The 21,395-nt window shown below is 38.3% G+C and overlaps 2 protein-coding genes across 7 annotated transcripts in view; both read right to left on the reverse strand.

Annotated features, from left to right (window-relative positions):
- ttc39a (tetratricopeptide repeat domain 39A) overlaps positions 1-12,019 on the reverse strand; it is a 57,383-nt gene extending 45,364 nt beyond the window's left edge. Inside the window, exons 1-4 of the mRNA XM_034149722.1 lie at positions 11,853-12,019; positions 5,767-5,817; positions 5,048-5,098; positions 3,536-3,589 (exon numbers count right to left, since the gene is read on the reverse strand). Coding sequence (XP_034005613.1) covers positions 3,536-3,589; positions 5,048-5,098; positions 5,767-5,817; positions 11,853-11,905 — 209 coding nt within the window. The 5' untranslated portion in view covers positions 11,906-12,019. The remainder of the gene's footprint in view (positions 1-3,535; positions 3,590-5,047; positions 5,099-5,766; positions 5,818-11,852) is intronic.
- A 1,208-nt stretch (positions 12,020-13,227) lies between these two features.
- eps15 (epidermal growth factor receptor pathway substrate 15) overlaps positions 13,228-21,395 on the reverse strand; it is a 49,254-nt gene continuing 41,086 nt past the window's right edge. For 2 of the 6 annotated variants that reach the window (XM_034149699.1, XM_034149697.1), the window contains exons 23-25: positions 20,915-21,050; positions 19,839-20,038; positions 13,228-15,196 (exon numbers count right to left, since the gene is read on the reverse strand). In XM_034149699.1, the coding sequence (XP_034005590.1) occupies positions 15,056-15,196; positions 19,839-20,038; positions 20,915-21,050 (477 nt within the window). In that variant the 3' untranslated portion in view covers positions 13,228-15,055. Of the gene's footprint in view, positions 15,209-19,838; positions 20,039-20,914; positions 21,051-21,395 lie in introns of all 6 variants that reach the window. The other 4 variants (XM_034149698.1, XM_034149694.1, XM_034149696.1 and 1 more) reach the window with 3 other exon arrangements.

Consider the following 21,395-nt stretch of genomic DNA (forward strand, 5'->3'; position numbering starts at 1 on the left):
AACATCAGCAGGAGAGGACTCTTTAAAGTAGAGACACTACATACTGATATACACCTGATCATCAGCAGGAGAGGACTCTTTAAAGTAGAGACACTACATACTGATATACACCTGAACATCAACAGGAGAGGACTCTTTAAAGTAGAGACACTACATACTGATATACACCTGATCATCAGCAGGAGAGGACTCTTTAAAGTAGAGACACTACATACTGATATACACCTGAACATCAGCAGGAGAGGACTCTTTAAAGTAGAGACACTACATACTGATATACACCTGAACATCAACAGGAGAGGACTCTTTAAAGTAGAGACACTACATACTGATATACACCTGAACATCAGCAGGAGAGGACTCTTTAAAGTAGAGACACTACATACTGATATACACCTGAACATCAGCAGGAGATGACTCTTTAAAGTAGAGACACTACATACTGATATACACCTGAACATCAGCAGGAGAGGACTCTTTAAAGTAGAGACACTACATACTGATATACACCTGAACATCAGCAGGAGAGGACTCTTTAAAGTAGAGACACTACATACTGATATACACCTGAACATCAGCAGGAGAGGACTCTTTAAAGTAGAGACACTACATACTGATATACACCTGAACATCAGCAGGAGATGACTCTTTAAAGTAGAGACACTACATACTGATATACACCTGAACATCATCAGGAGAGGACTCTTTAAAGTAGAGACACTACATACTGATATACACCTGAACATCAGCAGGAGAGGACTCTTTAAAGTAGAGACACTACATACTGATATACACCTGAACATCAGCAGGAGAGGACTCTTTAAAGTAGAGACACTACATACTGATATACACCTGAACATCAGCAGGAGAGGACTCTTTAAAGTAGAGACACTACATACTGATATACACCTGAACATCAGCAGGAGAGGACTCTTTAAAGTAGAGACACTACATACTGATATACACCTGAACATCAGCAGGAGAGGACTCTTTAAAGTAGAGACACTACATACTGATATACACCTGAACATCAGCAGGAGAGGACTCTTTAAAGTAGAGACACTACATACTGATATACACCTGAACATCAGCAGGAGAGGACTCTTTAAAGTAGAGACACTACATACTGATATACACCTGAACATCAGCAGGAGAGGACTCTTTAAAGTAGAGACACTACATACTGATATACACCTGAACATCAGCAGGAGAGGACTCTTTAAAGTAGAGACACTACATACTGATATACACCTGAACATCAGCAGGAGAGGACTCTTTAAAGTAGAGACACTACCTACTGATATACACCTGAACATCAGCAGGAGAGGACTCTTTAAAGTAGAGACACTACATACTGATATACACCTGAACATCAGCAGGAGAGGACTCTTTAAAGTAGAGACACTACATACTGATATACACCTGAACATCAGCAGGAGAGGACTCTTTAAAGTAGAGACACTACATACTGATATACACCTGAACATCAGCAAGAGAGGACTCTTTAAAGTAGAGACACTACATACTGATATACACCTGAACATCAGCAGGAGAGGATTCTTTAAAGTAGAGACACTACATACTGATATACACCTGAACATCAGCAGGAGAGGACTCTTTAAAGTAGAGACACTACATACTGATATACACCTGAACATCAGCAGGAGAGGACTCTTTAAAGTAGAGACACTACATACTGATATACACCTGAACATCAGCAGGAGAGGACTCTTTAAAGTAGAGACACTACATACTGATATACACCTGAACATCAGCAGGAGAGGACTCTTTAAAGTAGAGACACTACATACTGATATACACCTGAACATCAGCAGGAGAGGACTCTTTAAAGTAGAGACACTACATACTGATATACACCTGAACATCAGCAGGAGAGGACTCTTTAAAGTAGAGACACTACATACTGATATACACCTGAACATCAGCAGGAGATGACTCTTTAAAGTAGAGACACTACATACTGATATACACCTGAACATCATCAGGAGAGGACTCTTTAAAGTAGAGACACTACATACTGATATACACCTGAACATCAGCAGGAGAGGACTCTTTAAAGTAGAGACACTACATACTGATATACACCTAAACATCAGCAGGAGAGGACTCTTTAAAGTAGAGACACTACATACTGATATACACCTGAACATCAGCAGGAGAGGACTCTTTAAAGTAGAGACACTACATACTGATATACACCTGAACATCAGCAGGAGAGGACTCTTTAAAGTAGAGACACTACATACTGATATACACCTGAACATCAGCAGGAGAGGACTCTTTAAAGTAGAGACACTACATACTGATATACACCTGAACATCAGCAGGAGAGGACTCTTTAAAGTAGAGACACTACATACTGATATACACCTGAACATCAGCAGGAGAGGACTCTTTAAAGTAGAGACACTACATACTGATATACACCTGAACATCAGCAGGAGAGGACTCTTTAAAGTAGAGACACTACATACTGATATACACCTGAACATCAGCAGGAGAGGACTCTTTAAAGTAGAGACACTACATACTGATATACACCTGAACATCAGCAGGAGAGGACTCTTTAAAGTAGAGACACTACCTACTGATATACACCTGAACATCAGCAGGAGAGGACTCTTTAAAGTAGAGACACTACATACTGATATACACCTGAACATCAGCAGGAGAGGACTCTTTAAAGTAGAGACACTACATACTGATATACACCTGAACATCAGCAGGAGAGGACTCTTTAAAGTAGAGACACTACATACTGATATACACCTGAACATCAGCAAGAGAGGACTCTTTAAAGTAGAGACACTACATACTGATATACACCTGAACATCAGCAGGAGAGGATTCTTTAAAGTAGAGACACTACATACTGATATACACCTGAACATCAGCAGGAGAGGACTCTTTAAAGTAGAGACACTACATACTGATATACACCTGAACATCAGCAGGAGAGGACTCTTTAAAGTAGAGACACTACACACTGATATGAACCTGAAAACCCTCCAGCATTCAAAAGCTATGTTAAGTCAAATCAGTGGTGGAAAGTCACTAAGAAAGTGTCATTGTACTGTATAGCTAAACACACTTTTTAGAGGTACTAAACGCAAGTATTTCCATTTCATGCTACCTTTTCTTCTGCTCCAAAATATTGGGAATATTCTACTTCTACATAATTACCTGTAAAATACGCTGCAATGTTACAGATTATACTACCTAACAGTAACTCAAGTTTTCTCTATCCAACAAACAACATAATATTTAAGGCTAAACATCGTAATGCATCTCTATCAACGATCCAATTACCAGTAATAAAAGAACAGTCATGTGGCTAATGTCAAGATAAAGCAGCTCCATCTCACACAGGATAGTAAAGACGGTAAAAGAACAAGAAGTGTGAAAACATACATTATTTTTTGTTCCAAAAGGCAGCACAAAAGCAGGTTTTTTTATGCGATCTAAGCCAAAGTTTGTCTCCATCATCGCTCAGAGTTCAGTGTGCGAGTCTTACCCATTTGATGCATTTGTTGACTGCAGGTGGTCCTTATTGTCCGGCAGCTGTAACCTGAAACAGAGGAACAGAATCCAGGCCGTTCAGAGACAGAAGGGAATTCTCAGCGGAGGAAAAACCACCTGAAAGGCCGACTATTGTTGGGAGGAACCTGATCGTGAGAGCCATAGAAACCAAACACTGATCTACGAGGACACTCCCAGGATATTTACTGCTCCGTTATGACGTTTTGAGGGCATTTGTGCAAAGAAGCTACGTGACAGTTTTGGGTGGAAAATCGCTTTGAATTAGGAACAGATCTTGGGAACGACCCATATGAAGTTTTCCAGAAATTGTAGACAAATTAACTTTTAAAAACTACGATAAACTTTGACGGTAACCTAGAATAAAACCATCTTCAATCAGAATCAGAATACTTCATTTTTGTCCTTGGGGTGAATTAGGTTTTGTGACAGTTGCTCCATTAATCAAATAAAGTATTTCAACATAAGAAGTTAAGTAGAAATGTGCACATGGTAATATATAAGAATATTTAATATATTGTTATACAGAGAATATCTTTTTTTATCCTGGGGGGGAAAATAATAGCTGCATTTTCGATCAAATAAAAAATACAAAGATAAAATGAAATACAATAATTGTATAAATAAGAGTTAAAAGTGCAATAATTCGATAAAATAGATAGGAACTATATAGTAAACATGTGCACAATAATAAATAAAATGCGTATATTACAATATATATAGTGCCGGTATTTAAGTATTATTAAAAATATTAATTATAAAAAACAGATGATTGCTTAAAGCAGGGGTATCAAACTCACTTTCATCGTGGGCCACATTAGCATTATGGTTGCACTCAAAGGGTTGTCACTAAATATACATAAATACATAATATATATGAAATAATGTATTTATATTATTGCCTCTGCATTGGATTATTATCAGATAGGGTAATAACTTCATAATTAACTACGTCTGAAAGCAGAAGTCTACGGCAAATAACTGCAAGTCTCTTCAGTGCGCATGTCACAAAATGAGATGCATTGTGGGACATGTAGTTTATGGGCAACATGCTTCTGTAAAATAAGATAAGATAAAATGGACCTTTATTAATCCCCGTGGGGAAATTCAGTGGTTTAACAGCAACAGGGTGAGATTGAAAAACAGGACAGCACAGATTAATAAAATTAAGGATAAATCAAAGATAAATAACTATAAAATAAGAAATTAATTAAAATGAACATATATAGATATACTGTAAAGTAGCATGTAACCGTATAATAAACCTATTATATTCTTTGCAAGCTTTTGCGGGCCACATAAAATGAAGTTGCGGGCCGGATTTGGCCCCCGGGCCTTGAGTTTGACACCCCTGGCTTAAAGTCTACAGTGTAATAGAGTAAAAATCTATTAATAATAAGTGTTATTCGTATACAGTATTGGTGGTATAGCACAGTTTAAGAGTGGCTTTTTTAAAATATTCAACGTTATTTCATTCAAAGACACTCACCTGAAGTCTGTGATGGTGGGATCCAACTCTGGAGTGTTTATGACCGACAACCTGGAAGCAAATGTATTCAAAGATTCAAAGGTTTTATTGTCATATGCACAAAGCCACAGTGTAGAAATGGCAATGAAATTCTTCTGACCTGAGCTCCTCCAACAATGCAACAATAGTACATAGGGTAATTAAGGCTATTTCCTTAACGATTAATAAATTATTCAGATGTATTTGTATGCCTACTATCGATCCGAGTTTCTCAAATTCTCTCAAAATGTGGATTTCTCAGACTAAAACCCAAAGATATTTTCTGTAATATAATATAAAACCCAGTGAACAGCAAATGTTTTCGATTTTAGAGACTTAAAATAGCAGTTTCCTTAACGATTAATCAATTATCAAGATATTTGTCTGTATTTTTTTGCCTACCATCGATCCCAGTTTCTCAATTTCTCTCAAAATGTGGATTTCTCAAACAAAAATCAATGAAATTCTTCTGACCTGAGCTCCTCCAACAATGCCACATATATAATAAAATACAGAAATAAGTAGTGTAAAAAGTCTATATACATGTAAATAGAATATGTACAAATCAAAGTCAGTCTGTGTATGACAGCATTTCTGAAGGAGCTAACATGCTAACAGACGTAGCATCACAGTGTCATTAAACAGGGTTTGCTGCTGACTGCTTCTAAGAATACAAGAGAATGTGCAGAATGTGGACGTACCGGCTCGGGGAGTCCGGGCCGTCAGGGATGTCCTGATCCTGAACGTCATCCCTGTGAAGAGGTCAGAGGTCGAGTTAGAGAGACAGTAAGAAAACATCTCATTACGGTGTGAAGAGGAGAAGACTGGAGATCTGAGGAGGACTCCAGAGTTTGGTAGGTCACCTATTATGCAAAATCCACTTTTTCCTGTCTTTTTATACATAAATATGTGTCCCCTCTGTGTAAAGAGATTCTGAAAGTTTCAGGAAAAAAGATTTGCTGTCTTTTTGTCCTGATCCATTTATATATCTAAAAATGAGCTGATCAGATTTTGGCCACTTTATGATGTCATAACAATTTTTGGGCTTGTGTAACCATTAGCCAATCACCAACCAAAGTAACCCCCCCCCCACCTTATCACCTGAATCTCCTCCTAGAACACCATAGGCGCTTTCACACCAATTACTTTTCCCAGGAATAGTTCACGGAACTTTTATTTCCTGGAACTTTCATTTCCTGGAACTTTTATTTCCTGGAACTATCTAGTAAATCGCGTTCACACCTGAATAAGTCCCTGAGGGAGCCGCTGACGTCACTTCTTTTTCTTCTTCTGCTGCTTTGGGTTTACTGGCAGGCCGCAAACAACTTCACGGCGTATACTGCCACCCGAAGTCCCCGGCCGGAAGTCCCCAGAGTTGGGGGCCTTCCGAGTAAATCGCCAGAACGCCGACACCTCCTCATCTCCACCGCTCCCATGTTTTTTTTGTGTTGCCATAAGTTAGTCTCTCTCCGTTGGTGCGCTGGGCTAATGCTAATAATGCTAATGCGAGCAAATAAAATGGCGGCTTCACAAAACTTTTCAGAGTTTTACGGGGCGTGGTTTGCAATTCGCCCAGCCAATCAGAAATTGGAACCTTTTTCTCCCCAGGAAAGTACCTGCTCTCTAGCAGGGACTGAAAAGGGGTGAAAAGGTTCCCCAAAAAAAGTTCTAGTGAACGCAAAATCCCAGGAACTATCGGAACTATTCCTGGGAAAAGTACTCCGGTGTGAAAGCGCCTATTGTGTTCTTTTTAACCAAATATCTCTCAGAGGGGCGTGGGGAGGGGCTCCTTATTTTCATCTAAAGTAACAGACAGAGAATCAGCACTTTGGAAACAGGGCTGAAACAGAGGGGATTATGGGATGCTGCAATGATCTGTTTGGTGTTTCAGCCAATCAGAGACAAGTTCTGTATATATCTGAGACCTATAATAAAGTAATGAAAAACAGTATAATAGGAGACCATTAAATTAAAAGTGTTACCAGGAAGCAGAGGGAAGCTCTATAGCCGCGTTCACACCGGAGTACTTTCACCGTACTTTTCGCGTTTTAGTTCCGTGAAAGTTTCACACCAAAAATCGTACTTAATCTCGGGTACTTTTACCCCCATTTTTAGAGCCAACTCAGAGAGCGTACTTTTCTGTGGGTGAAAAGTTCTCCAAAAGTGCCCCAGTGCTGATTGGCTGGGCGAATTGCAAACCACGCCCGTACAACTCTGAAAATGTTGTGTAGAGCCGCCATTGTTTTTCCTCGCTACAAAAACACAACGCTCCGTGCGTTGTGTTTGTTTTTGAAAGCAGTTATGGCAAGCATCAAGAAATGATGAGGAGGTGTCGGCTCTTCTGGAGATCTACGCAGAGGACGCGACCCAGGGAATGCACTGAAGCCAGTTCAGTAGCTTTCACTCGACCTGGGAATGTGTACAGCCCCACGGCACACCGGCTAAAAATAAAGAAACTCGGGACTACAAACGGCGGATTCAGTGGCCAACGATGACGACCACGACGAAGGTAAAATCAACTACATGCACTGGGGTTTTAATCTGCACAATAATGGTCTCAGATGTACTTTTATTTGCTCAGTAGATCAAGCTAGCCATGCTAGCCATAATAGGCTAACACCGGCCCCGAGCACACAGTACACACACACTGTAACTTTGTCTTGAAAGAACGTTACGCATCGAACTGATGTTCACAATCATGTTTATTTCATAATATTCATCATATTTTATGTTTAACTTGCCTCAACAACATTAAACAAAGTTCAAGCATACATGAAGCACTCTTCAAAAAGGAACAATCCTCCGTGTTTGAACCTCTTAAATCGCTGCATAGCCGATTTATTTGGACTGGATTATCCCAGAGGGTCTAAACATTCTTTATAACACAGTTTCAGATTTGTGAAACCTTAATTCTATTTGTGAAAATACAAAAAACACATTCCTAGTATGTTGTAAAACTACATGGCGACTAAACTTGTATATTGTATATTGCTTATTTTCCCCTCTTAGGAAAGCGGACACGGGATGCGAATTTCTTTGACACCGCCCAGGCGTTGGAGGACCGGCGTGCCGTGGTGAATGAGTCGCTGCGTGGAGATCAGATGGTGCTGTTCACCAAGGCCCAGGAAACGGAGGACAAGATGCTCACCTCGATGGAGCGCCAGGCAGAAGTGTTCAAGCAGCAGATGGAGCGCCAGCAGCACCAGGATGAAGTGTGGGCGCTGCGCCATGAGGAAGCGTCGGCGCAGCGGCAGGATGAGCGACAAACTGCATTTAATAACAGTTTATTTGGTATCGTTTTTGTAAATACTGACACACGACACACAACGTTGCACTAAGGTGTGTATGCTGCTGAGACTATCCCTACACCTGGGACAGTTTATTTTATATTGTTATTACTGTTATGACTTTATTTTATATATAATGTTTACTGACATGTACAACTGACACTTTATTTACATTTAAAATTGTTCTATTTAATGTTATGTCTTGAGAGTGCAATAAAGAAAACCGACATGGCGATTAAGCTTATTTCTCCTGACACTTTATCTTTTGTGACCTGTGTAGCATCCTATACATCACATGTAAGTGATTATTCTGATACCATCATGTTTCATCGGTTATAAACTGGCAAAGCTTTATTTGTCATTTATTTATCATCAATGTTGCAACCTTGTGGGGGAATGGCAGGGGCACATACACAAATATGATAATTTATATCATTTTAAATATTATTTGACCTAAACTTTTAATTCCCCCCCATTTCACACAACACAACATGGAGTCCACTATGGGCCAAAACTAACATGTATGTTTGCATAGTGTTTATGGCAGACGGATGCAGTGGGTCTCGGGAAGATATATAATAAAGGTGGGTTTGCTGCTGAGACTCCCTACAGCTGGGAGTTTATTTTATATTGTTATTACTGTTATTATATAGTACAACTGACACTTTATTTTATATTGACAATGTTTACTGACATGTACAACTGACACTTTAGTTACATTTAAAATATTTCTATTTAATGTTATGTCTTGAGAGTGCAATAAAGAAAACCGACATGGCGATTAAACAGATCCTGTATCAGTTTTTCTTCTTCTCTTGTTTTGTAGCGGGTTGCAAACAACTTTAAGGTGCTTACCGCCACTTACTGTACTTGTAATCTTCCCTCAGGGAAAAGTACTCCGGTGTGAACGCGATCTGTACTAAGTACCCTGGGGTTAAAAGCGCCAGGGCTCTTAGTGCCGGAACTAAGTACAGGAAAGTACTTGGTGTGAACGCGGCTATTGTCATCACCAAAAGTACTTTAACTTACTGATACTGTTTATTTCCTGTTCTTTTGTCATGTAGCATAATGGATTACATTACAACCGAAACTTGTTATCCAACCCTGTGCCGAAAAAATACTACAAATGATCCTTGAATCCTTGAAATGCTAGTCAGAAAGTAGGAAAAGCTCATGTGGAATCAACAAGGCCACTAATATTGACGAGTTACTAACAAGGAAACACTTTTCAGCAGTAAGTTAAGAATACATTGATTAAAGATGTTCATATTTTGTGCTGTATCTTGCATTGTTAATATGTAAAAAACATGTATGCATAGAGGTTCTGACATACGTTTAATAAGGTCACTGTGAAGCTCCTGATACAGCATTCATGTCTTAAAGTAGGCTGATGTTCAGGCGTATATTGTCTCCATGCTTTAAAGAGTCCTCTCCTGCTGATGTTCAGGTGTATATCAGTATGTAGTGTCTCTACTTTAAAGAGTCCTCTCCTGCTGATGTTCAGGTGTATATCAGTATGTGGTGTCTCTACTTTAAAGAGTCCTCTCCTGCTGATGTTCAGGTGTATATCAGTATGTAGTGTCTCTACTTTAAAGAGTCCTCTCCTGCTGATGTTCAGGTGTATATCAGTATGTGGTGTCTCTACTTTAAAGAGTCCTCTCCTGCTGATGTTCAGGTGTATATCAGTATGTAGTGTCTCTACTTTAAAGAGTCCTCTCCTGCTGATGTTCAGGTGTATATCAGTATGTAGTGTCTCTACTGGGACGTGTCTCCATGCTTTAATGTTCAAAAAGCTCTTTATTTTTCTCATACTGCCTGTGCTGCAGCACCTCTTTTCACCCTCTGTCTGAAACCAGAGCCCAGTCTGCTCTGATTGGTTAGCTGGCCGGCTCTGTTGTGATTGGTCAACCGCTTAGAGATGTCCCGCCCCTTAGCCTATCACGTACAATGTGTTGGAGCGCTAGCCAAATGGAGGTAACTTTGGGATTTTAGCCTCTGCAGACCATTAACATGCACAAAAACCTATATAACACACTACAGGAAAGGGAAACCCCCCAAAAGCATGATAAGTCCCCTTTGACATTTCCATTTCACCATAATTATTTTTTAATTATACGTTTAAAGTTGGATAATGAGTTTCTAAGAAAGTGTGATTATAATCTCCAGACAGGTACCAACAGGGCCAGGACTTGTTTACATTTGTTTGTGAAGCTTTCTTCACACACTTTTATAAGCTTAAAGTTAAATGAGTGTTTCCATACTTCTTGTGACCTCTCATCACAGGGTGCATGTGCAGTTTGAGACAGACGACTGAATGATGTCCTACAGAGATACATATAGAAGCCCTGAAAGCCAAGACAAAACATGTTTTTACCTGGCAATCTATTATCTAAGTCTGATCAAAATGTCTCTCTCTCTCTCTCTCTCCCTCCGGTGTTTATGACTCAAAAACATGAAATGGTTTTGCCAGGATTATCTATCAATGTTTCTGAAACATTTTTAACATTTTTCTGCCAGTCAAAAAGGTAAATCAGGTGTAATTTAATGTCATTATTTTTCTACCCAGGTAATCATTTTACGACCGGTTTAATCAATTTTGATGACCACTTAATGTCCTGTTAATCCGCTCATTAACATATGATAAATATAGCTTTCTCCCACTTTACTCATAGTAGTTTGCAGTCTTTATGCAACAGAGAAAGGACAAAATAACAACACCTAAAGATATTTCAGTCGCTGATGCAGCACTAAAGGAAAAGCCTGCTTGACCACATCAGGAGTGAAATGTAGTCCAACAGGCTGCAGACTGACTTCATGAAGCAGCAACACATCATCAAAACTACAGTAAATATCTACAGTAGATTCTCTGATCACTCACAGTGGTCACTTTTATGGATTTATTAGAGGGTTTGCTCCTTTAGTTTCCCGTCAAATATAATGTATTTTCGGAATTAAATCTTTTATACTGTGAGATAAAAACAAAAAACACACAGTCTGACTTTTTTACAGAAGCCATAAGAGCACAGGACTTATGTTTTAAAGATCATATGTTGTGCTCCTTTAATTTCCTGTCAAATATTATATTTTGTTCAGAATAAAAGCTTTTATTAGTGAGGAAATACAAATAAGTGTTTTTTTACAGTAGCCAATAAAAAACCGGACAAACCCTCAAAGACATGTCGTGCATTTCTTCCAGTGAGGTATTTTGAGAATCACCCAGCCTTACTTTCTGACAGCAGCATGAAGACACACAGCAATTAAAGTCATAGATCATATCAGACGAGAATGTGTGTGTGTGTGTGTGTGTGTCATTTCAAAGAGGATCTACGAACATGTTGTCCTCCTCACATGAACTCAGTGTGATGAAAAGATAACGTGTTTCTTATTAAAAAAAAAAAGGGTGATTAAAATCTCCCCGACAGACAAGTACGAACAGGGCCAGCCAGGATTGTGCACTTTATTTATTTATTTTTAGCAACTTTCCAGCTTTTTTTACTCACTTTTTGATGTCTTTTTTCTTGGCGCTCCGTCTCCAGTTGGTGATAAAACTCATCCCCCGGCTGTGAGGCAGAAAGTATCCCGGCAGAGGCTTCACACAGCGGGCAGAGCAGAGAGGAGCACCGCGTTGTGTCTTCCTCCTTCCTGAAGGGGAAAGGTGTGTGAGAGGCTGTCATCACCATTATAATCACTCTCTATTCAAATGCATGGGGAGGGAGCTGTAAGGCTGCCGGGTCCTAAAGCCCGCCGGGTTATGCTACTGTGGGTGTTAAGAATGTTATTTTAATTATAATATAATAGAGAAAATATAAACATAAAGAAAGTTAATGTAAATAAATTATATAAGTGTTTTAAAAAATACAAATAAATAAATACATATTATATAGAGTCTTTGAGTATACACTCTTGGTTTTAAAACGTTATTTTAATTACAATTAAATACAGAAAATGAAGAAAGTTAATATAAATTAATTATATAAATTAATATAGTCTATTGTAACAAACTGTGAATTAAAATAAATAAAAGTTAAAATATAAATAAATATTATATAGAGTCTTTGAGTATACACTCTTGCTTTTAAAATGGTATTTTTATTTAAATAAACATACAGAATAAATAAAAAAAGCAAGTGAATGTAAGTAAAGTCCAAAAAAAAACAAAAAACATTAAAACCTTTGTTTCAATTAAAATAAACATACCTAAGAAAAGGGTTTATATATACTAAACGTTTTATATAATCTATGGATCTATGCTTTTCAATAAACATCTACATAGATACATACACAAGTATACCTTTAACATAAGCATCAAAATATAGTGAAAGTAGCGACAGTAAAAGTAGTCATTGTGCAGATTGGTCCATTTCAGAATAATATATATATGTTTTATAATGATTGATCATTAAAGTGTTCTCAAAGCTGGTAAAGGTGCAGCTACTTTGAATGACTTTGTATACTGCAGGGTAGCTTGTGAATTTACTCCAGGTGGAACTAAAGTCTGATTTAACACTTGATTATATTTCACATCATTCATCCACATCTGTAAAGTAACTAAAGGGATTCAATACATGTAGTGGAGGAAAAGTACACCATGTACCTCTGAACTGTAGTGGAGTAGAAGTACAAAGTAGCATACAATGAAAATACTCAAGTTGTACTCAAGTATCTCAAAATTGTACTTTAGTAAAGTACTTGGTTACTTCCTACCTTACTAAGTGAAAGGTAGAGTTACTTGTTTTGACCAAACTAATTCTTTGCATGCATTATTTTTTCTTGGAATAGAGTATTTAAAAAATGCAGTATGACTTCTTGTACACGAGTAAACGATCCTAAACATCTTCCACCTCTAAAACAGTAAAATGACGAGACCCCAGTAAGAACAAACAAAGTGCAAAACTACACGTTTAATATTTATTCTTCAATTAAATGCATTACATATTCTGTCCAATCCTCCAAATAATGATTTTTTTTATTACACATTAGAAAATACAAAATACAATACAGTTATAGCTCGAGTTTTTAAAAAGCCTTTATGAGTAAGCCTATAAGTGGTTCTTGATTTTGTAAAAGGAGTCTGTACAAATGTAAGGTGGCCGTTAAATGTGACTGTGAAGAAGAGACTATTTACAATAACCTACAACAAGAGACAAACAGGAAGTGCATGACAAGAGGAAGCGGTGACGATGCTCATTCTGGCTGAAAAGAGACGTTTTCTTCACCGTTTGGTCAAAAAAATAAGAAAATAAACGCCTCCTGCTCTTCAACCGAGCCTTCACTCGTTAAAACAAAACATTTGACAGTTTAGCGCCTAGTGCACATTTATTTTCTGGTAGGAAAACACAAAAGTACTGTCCAAAAAACTGCTGTGTGTGATAACAGACAAGTGGATTTAACACCAGTGCCTTAAATCCCCACGGACCCTGAAGTACACAAACTAGTGAAGCTCCTCCATCAAAACACAAAGACAACTTTCACTGATTTTGTGCAAGATTTTTAACATTAACATGTAGCCTTTTGGAGAGGAAGCACCTGCTGAAAAATAACAAAAAGTGTAAATACATGCTGTCAGAAGAAGCACCAACTAAAGTGGCACACATTGAAATGGAAATTGACTGTGAGGACGTTTTTTCATAAGATTTCTCTAATTAAAAATCCAGCATCCATGCTACAGAAGTGTCTAACGGTGGATAAATACTAATATGACTTCATTTAATATAGGAGTAAACAGAGCAGGTACAGTGGGCATAGATGAGTTTACACATTCATTTATGATCAACCACTTTGACTATTTTAACTTTTAAATGTCCAAACTCACTAGTTTAACAGCCACGTTTTAGAAAAAAGAAGTATTTGGTATTAGACTCAATTTCTATCCCTCAGAAACACGTATTTCTTGTGCGATCCCTCATAGTGTGCGCTGTCATTTAATGCCAATATCTTCTTATAAAATGTGATAATTGTAGTTTTATTCCTGTTATTATCTCTCAAAGAATTACACTATACACTACAATATGTAAAGCTGAATGTGGTCGTTGTGGATTTGTTCAATTTAAGTATAAATCTGCACATGCATTTCACATTTCAGAGGACTTACACAAGTAGAAATGTTTTTTTTTAATAATCTCATAGGCTAATTGTCATTCTACGGGAATACAAATTTAACTCCGTTTCAAATAAGACTTACAAGTTGTTTCAGTATCTTCCCAGCTTTCTGTCCTGAATCTACACACCGTTTAATATTTCATTTCAGATAAAACCCCCAAAAGGAAGGTAATTAATGGGAATTTGGGGCTCTAATAAAGAGGAAATTGTCAATATAAAGTGTTTTAATAAAGTGTAGCGAGTACTGTTAGTGACTTCTGGCAATTGAAATGTCGTTTTTGAGAGCATTAAATAAATTACATTCTGGAGAGTTAATGTGGGCGTCTTGAAACCAACGGAGCATCGATCTCTAAATCTAATTCTTCAGAACATACATTTCCATCGCCGTCCGAAACACGAGCGAGGCGACGGAAAACACACACACACAGACAGACAATACTGCGATGTGGACACAGTCTGTTCTCATGGGGTTTTTAAGCTGCTGAACCAGTCCTGTACAGTCCCCACTATGCTTTGGTGCTTTCTTTTTCTGGCTGTGCTGTGCCGTGCCGAGCCAGAGGAAGGGGAAGAGGAAGAGGAAGAGGAGGAAGAAGAGGGGAGTCCTTCAGGAGAGTTCAGACTTGCTGAGAGCGATGGCCAGCTCCAGGTCTTCTTGTTCCTGCTGTGTGAGACGGGCAAGTCGCTCCTTTTCCTCCCGCTCGCTCTCGCGCTTTGCCCACTCGATCATGTCTTCCTCCGTTGGATACTGATGCTGCTGACACACACACACACACACACACACACACACACACACACACACACACACACACACACACACACACACACACACACACACACACACACACACACACACACACACACACACACACACACACACACACACACACACACACACACACACACACACACACACACACACACACACACACACACACACACACACACACACACACACACACACACACACAGGAGAAAACACACATGTGCAAAGACAAATGAGGGGAAAGGAGACAGAAACAGACAGACAGTTAACAGATTCTCACTGATGACGGATAACCAATAATAACACATGCTTTATGAATGAATCAATAATTAAATATAAATAAATGGTAAATGCAGGGATGTTGTCGGGTTTTGTCTATCAAGGATTCAATGATTTGTTATTATTAATGTATAAAATCCAAGGTTGCACATTAACTGTAGTTGTAGTCGGTAATGTAATTATAATGAGTGTAAGTATAATATTTTATTCTAATTATGTCACTGTGGATACAAGCGTGTCAGCCCAACTCATACTGTATTTTAAAAGATAATATGCATTTATATACAAACATATTGCTCAATATGACTTTTCTTTCAATTCAATCCCTGGAATTTGTTTATCAAATCAATTGTGTTTATTTGTGTATTGTCTTAGTTATTTTTGCGTGCTTCATTTTATTGTTTTATATAATGTATTCCTGTCTAATCTGTAGAGTAACCTGTTTTATATAAACACAACACACTATAGGAGAGGGAAAACCCCCAAAAAGTATAACAGGGTCTCATTAAGTTGTCATACTCCACATCTCTACTCTCTGCTACAACATGACTCAACGCTAAAATCGAAAAGCGTTCCAAATAGATTTCAGAGGAAGCAGACACATGATATAGACGGTAAATTGTCTGGTCTATAAATCCCTAATTTCTGTTTCAGCCCATCGCACCAAAACACAAAGAAACAAACAACAACAACAGACTATACAAGTGAAATTCCCCTATATCATATATGACATGAAGACTCATCATTACACATGCTGTGGAGATAAATGTGATAGTCGGAGTCTCCTGTGATGAATAAATGAGAGTCATGTGACCACAAATGACATTTGTAGGTTCACAACGACAAAAATGGGGAACTTTAAAACACACAGAACTGTTGTTAAATCTGTTAATGGTTACAGAGCGGACGTGCAAACAGGTTCATTATCCAGCTAGTGACACACAGAAGCTTCACAGTGCGTACACGATCAACACATGCAGATAACGGGAGTTAGGAGCAAAAATGGCGTTCACTAGTTTGAACGCTAACGAGTCTGGTGTCGAGCAGAACATGCATGATGAGAACATTTAGGAAACATCAGATTTAGTAGAGAACATGCATGTATTACTTGTAGGAGCTACAATCCACTGCAGCTTTTAGATATGAATGAAATCAGACATTAATAATACTTTTTTTTCATTCTTTACCTTCAGCCCATATAGTATAAATCAACTACATTTGATATAATTGCGTTTACCAAAAATATACAAAATCATGCCACTATACAGTATGGATTATTTTAAGCATCTTTCCTGCTTTTCATGTGGCCACTACAGTTACATAATAAAGTAGGAACTAATCAAACGTGTTTAAAATAAGTGTATCCCTATAATCCAAATGTTGCTTAAAATAAAAGCAAAAACGACCAAAATAACATAAAAAGTAAGAAATATTATAAAACTTAAAGCATGATTTGAAAATGTCAGCACTAATGTAATGATATATTGAGGAAAGTTGCGTAAAATGAACTGAAAAGGCAAAAAAAAAAACATTGGTATGTCTTTTAGAAAGCTCAGGCATTTGCAGAGAGAGAGGTCATGGATGCACATAGAAGCCAGACATGGTGCCCGTCAATCAACTCTTTATTCAAACTTTTCTTTTGACAGAGGTGCAAAGACACAGAGAGAGAATACAGGCCGTCTGTAGAACTGAAGGATGAAGGATGAAGGGGCGGATGGATGAACTACAGAGCCAGTAAAGTCCCTAAAGGTGGTATCTTTTATTTTGTGCACACAGAATGAAGAGAATATTCACTTTAGGGACTTTAAGGGACTCCATCATGCACAGATGGATAAATACATATGGGTTTGAGTAAAGGGAGAATAAAGTAAAAGTGGTTTAAGGGAGGCAGTGGTATGAGTGTAATGAAGGCAGTGGTTTAAGTGAATGTTTAAGTGAATGTGAGGCAGTGGTTTAAGTGAATGTTTAAGTGAATGTGAGGCAGTGGTTTAAGTGAATGTGAGGCAGTGGTTTAAGTGAATGTGAGGCAGTGGTTTAAGTGAATATGAGGCAGTGGTTTAAGTGAATATGAGGCAGTGGTTTAAGTGAATGAGAGGCAGTGGTTTAAGTGAATGTGAGACAGTGGTTTAAGTCAATGTGAGGCAGTGGTTTAAGTGAATGTGAGGCAGTGGTTTAAGTGAATGTGAGGCAGTGGTTTAAGTGAATATGAGGCAGTGGTTTAAGTGAATGTGAGGCAGTGGTTTAAGTGAATGTGAGGCAGTGGTTTAAGTGTAATGTGAGGCAGTGGTTTAAGTGAATATGAGGCAGTGGTTTAAGTGTAATGAGAGGCAGTGGTATAAGTGAATGTGAGGCAGTGGTTTAAGTGAATGTGAGGCAGTGGTTTAAGTGAATGTGAGGCAGTGGTTTAAGTGAATATGAGGCAGTGGTTTAAGTGTAATGAGAGGCAGTGGTTTAAGTGAATGTGAGGCAGTGGTTTAAGTGAATATGAGGCAGTGGTTTAAGTGAATGTGAGGCAGTGGTTTAAGTGAATGTGAGGCAGTGGTTTAAGTGAATGTGAGGCAGTGGTTTAAGTGTAATGGAGGCAGTGGTATAAGTGTAATGGAGGCAGTGGTATAAGTGTAATGGAGGCAGTGGTTTAAGTGAATGAGAAGCAGTGGTTTAAGTGTAATGAAGGCAGTGGTTTAAGTGAATGTGAGGCAGTGGTTTAAGTGAATGTGAGGCAGTGGTTTAAGTGAATGAGAGGCAGTGGTTTAAGTGAATGAGAGGCAGTGGTTTAAGTGAATGTGAGGCAGGCAGTTAGTGCTACAGGACATGCAGGTGCAGTCATGTGACGAGTGAGGCACTCAAATCAATACCTAATAAGTCATCCATCCCAATTTCACAGCGTGACAGAACATTTCTATGCAGTATTATGAAGAGAGAGAGCTGAGAGGATTTTAATACTCATAGCGGTTTAATCCTGATATATAAGCAAGGGTTGAACCTCTGTTTAGAGCAATGTACAATTCTTTTTTTACACTTCATTTGAAGTCTTCTGTTGTTTTAGATGCAGGGCAACTTGAACATATTTGAATGGATTAGTAGAACAAGGAAAGGAAACTGTAATGCCGTTGTTCTTCTTCAATTAAAGCAATATTACAGTTACCTGTTGCTTTCAGGAAGATATTTGATAACTGCATAATTTCTGTTCTGTATCTTAAACACTACAAATTGGTCCTGAGACATATTAAACCTATGTGTATCAATTACAGCCTAATGCAACTTCAAGAATGAAATGCCATTCCCCTCTAGTGTTGTATAAGTAATCAACATGTATTTAGATCACAATATGGACTAGTGCAATATCCAAATTGCAGAAAACACAATATTTGGTGAGGGCAGAAGAAATCTGAATGAAGTATAACGGCGTCTACACACTAAACTGTTTGGTACATGTCCTCTTTAATAATCATTTTTGATGTTTTTCTCAATGATATTGTGAATTTTGTTTAAAAAAAATAGGGATTCTGTGTTAAATCACAAATCATATCAAAATATCAGTCAGAAATGATTGTAGTTTCCAAACCCTGCAGCCCCGAGGCTCTCCTATGCGTTAGTCAGGGTTAACTAACGTCACGCCTTCATGACACTGTTGTGCCGACTCAGCGACATATCGACTTGTCATTGGTCGGACACAGAAAAAGTGCACTTTGCAGTTAGAAAATTACCTGAGGTGCATTTTTTTTTTAAAGCTTAATAAGGTGCACAGAATGAATTGTTGGCAATAAAATGTATATTTAATTTCAGAATTAAATATGCATATACACAGGCTGTAACGTTGGGATAGTTAACGCCAAACACAAGCAGCCTCTCATCTCTCCATTCACTGCCAACATGCCATCATCACGATAGATGTGTGATTTGTAACAGAGCGTCTGTCTGTAACTACAAATATGTTGCTTTGGTTAATAATAATAATCATTATTGTTTAAATTACATTTCTGTACAGTAGGACAGTGCAACTTCAATCATGGGGCTTACATTAATAATATAAATCAGTAACACAAAAATAATTGTAGTGTAAGGAATCTTTACATGCGACAAAATATATGTATTTTTAAAATTTTCAATAGAGATGATTTGTTAGCTTAGCTCCAGTAAATGCAATAGGATCAGATGCTGCTATGTGACATGATTTTATTCTTCTTCAGGATTTCTTTTTGGTTTCAGTGGCAGTGGATGGAGTGGTTTTAAAAAGCTGGCCTGATTTGGTGCCTTAATGAATCAACTAAGTGTGATTTATTAGCAGGAAGAACAGAGGAGAGGGCTATGGAGAGTCAGGGGAAGGTGAGGGCGAGGTGCTCACTTTGTCAAAGCTGGCAAACCGGTCAGTTTCCCGAGCGTTGTGACGAGGAGGGGAGGAGGGGGCGAAGGGGTCGGCTAAAGGATCCTTGGCAGGCAGTGAGGAGGAAGAGGAGGGGAAGTCTCCTGGAGGCTGCTGGAGGAAGGGTCCTCGTCTCTGGAAGGACTCGGAGGACTCTGTTCTGGAGAGGGACGACCGTTTACCTGCAGAGACACACAGAGGAAGAGTTATTACACACAGAACGAATTATACACTTTTTACACCAAGAAAAAGTGGGAAAATGAAGGTTTTTGAACCAGGATATCATTTCAAACACATAGGGCAATTCAGAGTGCTTTGATTAACATTAACACACAAAACCAATTACAGAGACACACAGAGGAAGAGTTATTTTTATTCCATATTTTATTTCCATGTAAATACTGCTTTATTTTACTATATTTTTTAATGTTATTCAGGGTTCATACACTTTTTCACCAATGATTTTCAATGACTTTTCCATGACCTTTACCTAATTTTCCATGACCAAAAAAATGACTCTTTCTCAGCGGTACCACTGAAAATGGTCTACACTGAAAATCTACAACAAACCAGACCAGGTGCATGTTGCGAAAAATTATTCTTACAGTGGATGAAGGGGGTGGGGAGGGGTGTCTAAAGTCAAAGATGAATCTTGATTGGGCCAAATGTGACCTCGAGTCACCCACAACAATGCTGCTGGGTCTCCCCAGACCCCAACACCAAATTATACACTTGGCTAAAATTGTCAAAATCAGTTTTGTAGTGTTTATATAGCTGTTGTGGAGGATATCATGAAGCCTTGTACCGATACAAAAAACTAGAGCGTAGTTATTTAAAAAAATACATTTAAAAAAACATAAGCAATTCAGAGTGCTTTGATTAGCATTAAAACACAAAAGCAACTAAAGGACAAACAAAAATGCTTTTTAAAGAGAGAAAAGATACAGAAAAGTTATATTTCAATCTCCTATTGAGTAACTATCACATCCTGTTAATACATCCACAAATGACTGAAAACACAATGTGACAACTGTTACCTTTTCGCAGCTCGTACTGACCTGGAGGGGGGGGGGGCGGTCTGGTTGGCGTACCCGTTTTGGGAGGCAGGGCTGGGGGCACATCGGGGCCGACCGACTGGCTCTCCTCCTGGAACAGGTTCTTATTGTTGATGCCAAACTGGTCCGCACCGTTCGACTGAAACAGAGATAACAAAGAACAGAGGTATGCACATGTTGCTATTTTCTTGGTCGATTACAGATTTTCTTTCCTTGTAAGAAGTCTAAAAGAGGGCTTGCAGTAACATTTTTCCTTTCATAGGACATTTAAGTGTATGCAATACATGCAAGTAATTTTACATTTTCTCCAAAACTGCATCCAAGTAACAGGACCTTCTTGTTTTAAGTTTTAAGATGGTTTTTCCACAGCTTATTTTGGAGGTGGTAAGTAGAAATGGCATAAAAATGTAATAGATAAATGTAAAAAAGGCACCAAAATTGCAGGTGTTATGATTGATTAGTGCATCGCTATGTTGGAGGTCGG

The sequence above is a fragment of the Trematomus bernacchii genome, unplaced genomic scaffold, assembly GCF_902827165.1.
Source record: "Trematomus bernacchii unplaced genomic scaffold, fTreBer1.1, whole genome shotgun sequence".
Taxonomy (NCBI): Eukaryota; Metazoa; Chordata; class Actinopteri; order Perciformes; family Nototheniidae; genus Trematomus; species Trematomus bernacchii.